General features: G+C 52.7%; 1 protein-coding gene across 1 annotated transcript; it reads right to left on the reverse strand.

Annotated features, from left to right (window-relative positions):
* Positions 1-5,404: 5,404 nt before the first annotated feature.
* LOC113959400 (cytochrome b-c1 complex subunit 10) lies at positions 5,405-8,500 on the reverse strand. The gene is made up of 3 exons (XM_027668413.1): positions 8,436-8,500; positions 7,280-7,414; positions 5,405-5,622 (listed from the first exon to the last, which is right to left on the reverse strand). Exons 1-2 carry the CDS (start codon positions 8,483-8,485, stop codon positions 7,294-7,296), a joined length of 171 nt encoding a protein of 56 aa, XP_027524214.1. The 5' UTR covers positions 8,486-8,500; the 3' UTR covers positions 5,405-5,622; positions 7,280-7,293.
* Positions 8,501-9,356: the final 856 nt, after the last annotated feature.

Below are 9,356 nucleotides of genomic sequence, written 5' to 3' on the forward strand. Positions count from 1 at the left end.
CGGACCCGCCTGGGGACAGAGACCCGCCCGGGGACAGGGACCCGCCCGGGGACACGGACCCGCCTGGGGACAGAGACCCGCCTGGGGACAGAGACCCGCCCGGGGACAGAGACCCGCCCGGGCACACGGACCCACCCGAGCGCGACCCCCGCCCACCGCCTGGGCACACGGACCCGCCCGGGCACACGGACCCGCCCGGGGACCGAGACCCGCCGGGACCCCGCCGGGGAGAACCGGCACTGGCGGCGGGGCTGCCCCGGAGGCCGTTCAGCTCTGTGCAGCGGCCACAGCCCTGCTCAGGGACAGGGTCTGAAGGGCGAGCCACACACAAAAACCCCTCAAACACCCTCCCGTGAAAGGGGGGAAATCTGCTCTGGAGGAGCTGGAGTGAAGACAAAGCAGTGAAAAGTTTTCCAGAAAAAAGTATAAACCAAGCAGGGCCAAATGACCCACGGTGGAAGCCCTGGGAGGGGTGTCTGCCTCCCGCTGCTGGGGAACATCCACCTGGAATCCAGCTCTGGGAATGAGGTGTCACCCAGCACCCGAATCCTGGCAGGTCATATTCCTCACCATTGCAGTATCCACACGCTGGAAAACACCAAGCACCACAAGGCAGCCTCCTTCCCAGGGCAAGTCAGAGGAATCAGTTTTCCTTCAATGAATGGATGATGCGTTAGATTTTTGGTAAGAATCCTGCTCGGAGGAGAGTTGGGAAGGGATCAGCATCAGACTTCAGAGCAGTGGTGTCCATGGGAGCGCGCCTGGATCCCGCTGGGATCATTGCAATGAGCTCAGCTCCAGCCACTGCTCTGGGCTGACATCAAACTCAGGCTGTGTGAACTGCCAGTGCTTCCTCCAGTCCACAGCTGGTGGTAAATTAAATTAGAATCCTGGAATGTCCTGAGCTGGAAGGGACCCACAAGGATCATCCAGTCCAACCCCTGGCCCTGCACAGACACCCCAACAATCCCACCCTGTCCCTCAGAGCGTTGTCCAAACCCTCCTGGAGCTCTGGCAGCCTTGGGGCCGTGCCCACTGCCCTGGGGAGCCTGGGCAGTGCCCCAGCACCCTGTGGGGGAAGAACCTTTCCCTGAGATCCATCCCAACCCCCTGGCACAGCTCCAGCCCTTCCCTGGCTCCTGTCCCTGGTCCCAGAGCAGAGCTCAGTCCCTGCCCCTCTGCCTCCCCTGGGCAGGAGCTGCAGCCCCCGAGGAGTCTCCCCTCAGTCTCCTCTGCTCCAGCTGAACCAGCCGAGTGCCCTCAGCTGCTCCTCAGACCCTTCCCCATCCCCATGTGCTTCTTTTGGACACTCTCCAACATCCTTCTGACATTGATTAGATGTTTCTGACACTGTGGCCCCCAAACAGCCCCCAGGACTCGAGGTGAGGCCGCCCCAGGTCAGAGCAGGGTGGGACAATCCCCTCCCTGGCCCAGCCGGCGATGCTGGGCCTGATGCCCCCCAGGACAGGGTGGCCCTTTGGGCTGCCAGGACACTCTGCTGACTCAGATCCAACTGGCCACTGACCAGGACCCCCAGGGCCCTTCCTGTGGTGCTACTCTCCAGCCCCTGGTTCCCCAGTCTGTCCCTGCATCCAGGGCTGCCCCGTCCCAGGGGCAGGATCTGACCCTTACCCTTGTCGAACTCCACACAGTTGGTTATTACTTATTATCTTTTTTCCTTTTTATATCAGGGCTCACTCATTGGTTTCAAACTCTCATTTGGAAAGCAGCAGGAGTGGATGGATGTGAGAGGTGCTGAAGATGAGGGGGAACCCCAAGACCCCCACAATGGGGTTCAAGTTGTCCAGACTCAGGGGAAGAAACTGCAAATAACTCCCAAGAGCCGGGTGTGCCTGGAGGTGCTGGGTTACATCTGCTTTGTTCAGAGAGACTTACGATCCAGGAGAGTGGAGGTGTTGTCTTTTATTTGATCAATGCTGAGCTTCCCATTGCCCTCAAGGCATTCCAGCTCCCCAGGGATTGGTTTGGGGCTTGCTGGTGTAACATTGTCTCCTCTGGGCTCACACTTAAGGAATACCTCGCTCAACTATTGGTGTTATTTCCTGCAATCTTGCACAAACAGATCAAAAAAGTTCCAGTTCCCAGTATTGATCAAACCTACACTATTTTTTGTAATGCATAAATCGTCTTTTTTTTTGGAAAAACCACCCCAAAACCTCACAACCCAGCCCAACTCATACTGTTCTAACCAAAAACTTGTGCTGAAATACAGCTCCTTGATTGAAAATGAAGTATAAAAGTGAGTATAGGAGGGAAACTGAGGCACCTGAAATCCCCTTCAGGGGCATTTTTAAGAAGGAACTGGCAGATCTGGGAGCAGATGGGGCTGGGGGTGCAGATGGGGAAGGGGATCCCTGAAATGTCCTCTGGGCCTCGAGCTTGGGGTATCAGGAGTTAGAAAATCAGTTTTACTGGCAGTAGGCACCAGCTTGTGGAAGGGGAAACCTTTGTTAGGACTGTGTGGGGTTAGAGCCCGGTGCTAATAACACCAAGGGTGTGGGGTTGATCCCTGGATCACTCACTTAGGAGCTGGACTCGATGATCCCTGTGGGTCCCTTCCAATTCTGTGACAGCCTTTGTGAAATGTTTGGGTAGAAAAGAACTCTTGAGCCCAAGGGAAAATATTGCAGTATTGCTTTGGGAACACTGCCAAGGTACAGGAGATGAGGTATTTGTAGGTATTGCCACCAGCTGAAAGCGGATTCAGCTGCCAGAGTGTCCATGTTGCTCCAGGATAAGCAGATAATCTAAAAAACCACCAAAATCTGTCGCATGGAAGGAAGGGACAGGGTATCCTGACAGAAAAACACTTTATTTAGCCCTGGTTTGAAGCTCCCTACTCTGCAGTCAAATATCCCAGAGCCAACCAAGGAGCTTATTCCAGAGCAGGACTGACCACGGAGTTCACAACCCATGAGTTTGGCCCCCTCTGTGCCTTCTCCCAGGTTTGGAAGGAGAAGCTTTTCCCCCTTTCCCCCCCTCTGTCAGGTCACTGTCTTTTAATTTTGTTCCTCTAATGCATGTGGCATTCAGTAGTTCACTGTGAAAATAATTAACTGTTAGAAAAGAGGCAATGCTGGGATATTAAACATTAGAAAGACCACCCAAGCCACTTGAGCAGTAATTAAGAGTTTTAACAGAAACCTGCCCAGGAATGCAGGAGGTATTTGTATTTGCTCTTGTGAAAGATGAAATGCAGCAATTAAATCAGTTACACACTAATCCTAGGGTTAATTAGCAATAAAGCCATCATTGGAACTGCTGCAGGAAACACAAACAGCTGAACAATCCCCCAACAAATGCAAGGTCTGTACAGTCCTTGCAGTGCTGCCTGTGCAAAGAGTTGATATTTTGAGTGAGTTTTCCTCCCTTCAGTATCTCCTCGTGTCCCTGCTGGGCACAGGGCAATCACTGGGGCTTGGCACAGGTACCTCTCACCAGGGACTGACACCCTGGGGAGCCCAGAGGGATGGGGGCCACAGCCAGACCCCCAACTCCAGGCCTTCCAGAGAACTCTGAGCTGTGGGAATGCGTTTGCCTGCCCATGGAAACAGGTCAAACCCCGGGGATTCCTGAAGCAGCAGATTGTGCCCGTCCTGTCCAGGTGTGTTACACAGCTAAGCAAGAGCAGGCACTCAACTGCTCAGTCTGAGCTTCCAGTCCTGCTGCCACGTGAGGACAGGCTGACAGAATGCCCAGTTTCCAGGCATCATTCGGATAGAAATGGGTCAAAACCAACACCCCTACATAGAGCACAAGGCTGCTGTTGTCAAACCTACACTCTCAGCATCCCGAGGTCAGCGTGAGGCTTTGGCCTTCTGGGAGTCAGTCAGGAGCACTGCTGGAGCAGGGAGTGGGACTGACTGAGGAAATAGCACTGTTATCCCAGGATTCCATAGGCTTCAGTTCCTTCAGGCCTCCAGGGAAGCTGCCCCAAGGCTGCCAGAGCTCAAGGAGTGCTTGGACAACACTCTCAGGCACGGGGTGGGACTGCTGGGGTGTCCTGTGCGGGGCCAGGAGTTGGACTGGATGATCTTTGTGGGAACCTTCCCACTCAGGATTTACCAGGATTCTGTGATTCTGTCCTGTTAGACAGAGCAGGGCAGCAAAGGGAATTCTGCATGAGAAAATTATATTCCTCATCCCCCATTAATTAACAATGATGCTGCTGAAGCAACACTAAACAACTATTCTATTAAATTCAAGTGCCACTGCTCTGCAGATTTTCCACCAGTTTTCCCTAAAAACATCCCTCAGAAGCCTCCAGCCCTGAGGGTGACACACAGGCAGCACAGCTACGACTGGAATTTCCCCTTAAAGATATGCAAACCTTGCATTACAGCCAAAAATTATAACAAGGTGAAATTAGGTACTGAGTAGAGAGAAAACAGTGACTGTTCTCACACTGAGAAAAGTTTGTTTGCAAATTCTGGTCTTCGTGAAAAGGGGTGAACTTTTCCCCTCTGAGCCTGAGTCATCTCCTGTGGCTGAGTGGCAGAGACCAGAGCAAGAATAATCCTTGTTCTTCCTTTTTCTAACAGCTAAAATCTTTGTCATCTAGAAGGCTGTGACAGGGGGTCATTTCATCACTGATTTATGCTGAAAAATAAATAGATCTACGAAGCAAGGATACAGATGCTTTTTCTACTCAAACCACACATTGAGGACCTGAGCAGCTCTCTGAAGCCCTGGTTTTCACCCTGCTACACAGAAAGGCTCCCAGGGTTTGGGGACTGCCTTCCTCGAGCCCCCAGATTAAGCCAGAAAAGCTAAAACACAGTGTGTGCCCAATCAGACAGTTAAAATGGCCCATGAACTGATGTTAAAAACCAAAAGCCTTTCTATTAAATTAAATGACAGGAATCTGCTACCAGGAAACTCTGGAATATTGGCTATGAAAAGTTAACTGCGTGCATGAGGCCACAGTGATTAAGGAATGAGGACCTAAAATCAAGACATCACTGAGTAGCTCAAGAACTAGAAACTATATAAATAAATCATCAAACTCAGGAGCCACTGGTTGATTCCCAGGGAATCTGCACATGGAAAGAGGCAAACATGTGGCAGACCTGCCTTAGGACATGCAAACAAGCTGAAGACATAACAGGCTGCCCAGAGCAGCTGTGGCTGCCCCAGCCCTGGAAGTGTCCAAGGCCAGGTTGGATCAAAGGAGCAACCTGGGATAGTGGGAGGTGTCCCTGCCCATGGCAGGGGGTGGCACTGGATGAGCTTTAAGGTCCCTTCCAACCCAAACCAGTCTGGGATTCCATGATTTTATAACGCAAAAGCAAACCAGGAGCCTGCTCTTAAGAAGGTAATACTTAAAGAAAAGAAAACCAAAACCAACCAACCCAAAAAAACCAAAACAAAAAACCCACCAAAATATCATTCACTTGGTTTATTGTGTACATCAGGTTTATAAATTACTCCCATGAGTGCAAGATCTGCTGGGAAAGCCATCAGAGGAAGTGGTGAGTGAAGGTAAATTTGCTCCCAGCTGTTCATGGAGACACACACAGCACAGTGGCCACTGCAGGGTCACCTCAGAGCAGGGGCTCGGTGGATGGGTGGCTCCAAACACTCTCTCCAGCAACACATTTCCTACAACAAACACAAAGCACTTGTTAAGCAGAGCTTCCTGCCCAGGGCCACAGCAGCCACACAACAACAGATTTCAAAAGCCTCCAGCACCCAGGTAAGAAGTTTCTGGTACAGGAGCTGATCCAAAGCCCGGAGACCCTTTGGAAGGGATCACAGGCCACCACAGATGCATTCCCTCTGTTCCTCTTTCCAGAGGAGTTACACACAAAGCTCTTTCTTCAAATCAGAAACCCCACACTGTTGGCTCAGGAATGGACTCGTGTCCCTACTACTGCCTAAGAGAATTTTTAAGTAAAGGAAGCTCTTGACAAGGTAATTTAATTGACTCTACATAACTCGACAGCTTTCCCACTTAGAACTTTTCCCCATCCAGGCTGGATGGGGCTTGGAGCAACCTGGTCTAGTGGAAGGTGTCCCTGTCCATGGCAGGGGGTTGGAATTGGATGGTCTTTAAGGTCCCTTCCAACCCAAACCATTCTGGGATTCTGTGACTTGTCTGTAAACATCTCTGATCACCCAAGGTGCTCCCACTGTGACATTCCTGACAAGGCTCCTTCCTCCTTTGCTTACAGAAGGATCTGTGCAATACAAAGTTTTCAAACAGGGAAGACACAGAAAATTGTTTAAACTGCAGCTGTTTAACTTGTTTAAACTGCAATAAGTAGTGCTGGGAAAAGAGGCTTAAGTACTGTCTGTGCCTTCCTGACTGGCTGTTTTCCCTATAAAATACTGTGCAGCTGGAATGCCAAGTAGCTCACTGTCATTGATCAACATTTAGATTATTCTGACCAGAAGAAACAAGTACTGAGGTGTACAGAGTTTTCTCTGGACCTCTTCCCCTCAGCATCTTTTAATGCCAGGGAAATATCTTCCTGGCTCCCTTCCACCTGCAGCAAGGAATAAAAAAGTCCTGAGCTTGCCTACTGCAACAAATATGCACTGAGAGGCCCAACAGAAGGTCTGCCTCGTTGGTGCTCCAGCTTTAGGGAGGCTGACACTTCCAGAACATTCAAAACAGCACTTCTGATATGCAATTAAAGAAGGAAAATAACCAACACCTTGAGAAAGCCAGTCTTCAAAGGAATTTGTGTGTATAGTAACCAGCTCTGAACATTCAATTTACTTTCAATAACAGTTAAAAGAAGCAGAAAAGAGTCTGAATTTGCCTAATCACAAAACTAGTCCTGAGCTTGTAGCCCTTCTCCCCAGGAACAGAAGTAACAGATCTGTCAAAGTTCCAAATGACCACAGAAAACCTGATTTGACCTCTCAAGAACCACATTACATTGTGGAAACCCCCTACTTGCACAATAATCACTTGAGAAACATATTCCTATTAGTATTTCATCCTTCTGGCATTCTGTGAAGCCCCATTAAGAAAAAAGTTATGAACAAAAAAACTTGCACAGTTTTGGAGTAACGTTATGATTGTGCCCCAGACAAACAGGAAACATCAGCTGTCAGGATTATTGTGTTCAAGTGTTCCAGACCAGCTTGGATGGGGCTTGGAGCACTCTGGTCTAGTGGAAGGTGTCCCTGCCCACGATAGGGGCTGGAATTGGATGGACATTAAGGTCCTTCCAACCCAAACCAGTCTGGGATTCTGAGATTTTATGATTCTATTACTTAAGCCAAGAGATGCACAAACAAAACTTACCATTAGAGGGAAGCTCAGTCTTCAGTTTTGTACTTGCCGCCGACGTAGGGAACATACTGCAGGATCAGCTTCCAATCTGTGGCCCAAATCACCCCAACACCGGCCACCCCACCCCATGTCAGAATGGTGGGAGTCCTAAAGAACAGACACACATGCAGGTGAACAACTTTCCTTCTCCACTGTCTGGCAGATGCTCATAGCCAAGGTACCTGAGAAGTCATTTCAATTAGGGAAAGAGCTTAGAATCCTGGAATATACTGAGTGGGAAGGGATCCACAAGGATCATTGAGTCCAACCCCTGTCCCTGCACAGACACCCCAACAATCCCACCCTGTCCCTCACAGCGTTGTCCAAACGCTCCTGGAGCTCTGGCAGCCTTGGGGCCGTGCCCACTGCCCTGGGGAGCCTGGGCAGTGCCCCAGCACCCTGTGGGGGAAGAACCTTTCCCTGAGATCCATCCCAACCCCCTGGCACAGCTCCAGCCCTTCCCTGGCTCCTGTCCCTGGTCCCAGAGCAGAGCTCAGTCCCTGCCCCTCTGCCTCCCCTGGGCAGGAGCTGCAGCCCCCGAGGAGTCTCCCCTCAGTCTCCTCTGCTCCAGCTGAACCAGCTGAGTGCCCTCAGCTGCTCCTCAGACCCTTCCCCTCCAGACCCTTCCCCAGCTCTGTGTCCCTCCTTTGGATACTCTCCAACAGCTTTAGATCCTTCTGGTACTGCAGCGCGCAACCCATACAGTGAAATACTGAAACAACCTCGCATACACAGAACAGCATTGGCCCTCAGTGCGGCCAAGATATTTTACGGGAAAAGTGCGATACGCTTTAACTCAGAAAGCCCATTACTCAACAAAGAGAAGACACGCTGCTACAGCCACATCCCCTTGTTCCGTCCCCCACGCCACTTCGTTCTGCAAAGGCTATGCTTAAAAAAAACGATTTAAAAAAAAAAAAAAAAAAAAAGGAAATGCAGCCACAACCGGGCGGGAAGTGAGCCCCTTCACCTGTCTCCTGCCCCCCTCACACCCCCTCAGCCCCTCACACCCGCCCCGAGCGCGCAAGCTCCGAGCCGGGGGGGGGCGGACAGACCCCAGGACCGGGCGGACCGGGGCCAGCGGAGGGACAGCCGCGGGTCCGGGCTCGCAGCCCCGCTGCCCCCTCACCAGTTCTGCAGCAGTTGGACGTAGCGCGGCCCCAGCAGCTGGTTCAACATGGCGCCGCCTCAAAGTGACCCCCGGGGCGCCTGCGCGGGCCGGCGATGGCGGCGGTGCCGCTCCGAGCACGCGCGGCGGGAGGAGGCGGCTCCGGAGCTCAGGGAGGGGGCTGGCGAAGGAACATCTGCGGGTACCTGCAGTTGGGGGTGTGTGGGGCTGCGACCCCATCTCGTGTGGAGGGGGGTCATGGCGCCGAGGGGACACGAGGGCCGAGGGGACACGGGGACAGAGGGGACACGAGGACTGAGCGGACACCAGCCCTAACACAAGCCTGAGGGGCTAATGGGGACAAGAGCCCCGACACAAGTCCTGAGGCGACACAAAGCGTGAGGGGTGAGGGGACGGACTGTCCTCGCAGTGGAGAAGGGACAGCAGCCCTTGACACGAGCCCTGAAGGGACACGAGCTCTGAGGGGACATGAGACCTGAGGGGACACAAGGACTGAGGGGACAAGAGCCCTGACATGAGCCCTGAGGGGACAGGCTGTCCCCACGCTGGAGTGGAGACATAAGCCCAGAGTGGGTGGTGTTCCCACACCGGAGAGGCAACAGGAGGACTGAGGGGACACGAACCCTGAGGGGACACCAGCCCTAACAAGAGCCCTGAGGGGTGATTGTGGGGACACAAACCGTGAGGGGACACAAACCGTGAGGGGACAGACTGTCCTTGCACCAGAGAAGGGACGGCAGCCCTGACATGAGCCCTGAGGGGACATGAGCCTGGAGCGAATGATGGGCTCTCCCCATGCTGGAGTGGGGACAGAACCCTGAAGAGACATGAGCCCTGAGGGGTTGGGCTGTCCCAACGCTGGAGTGGGGACACGAACCCTGAGGGGACATGAGCCCTGAGGGGTTGGGCTGTCCCCACACT

Source organism: Corapipo altera, unplaced genomic scaffold (genome assembly GCF_003945725.1).
Source record: "Corapipo altera isolate COAL_440 unplaced genomic scaffold, ASM394572v1 231, whole genome shotgun sequence".
Classification (NCBI taxonomy): Eukaryota; Metazoa; Chordata; class Aves; order Passeriformes; family Pipridae; genus Corapipo; species Corapipo altera.

Excerpts from the sequence above, each read along its gene's own strand:
- LOC113959400 (XM_027668413.1), bottom strand. The coding sequence starts at position 8,485 with ATGTTGAACCAGCTGCTGGGGCCGCGCTACGTCCAACTGCTGCAGAAC. Across the intron at positions 7,415-8,435 it reads GTCCAACTGCTGCAGAACTG|GACTCCCACCATTCTGACAT; the intron begins GTGAGGGGGCAG and ends TCTGTTCTTTAG.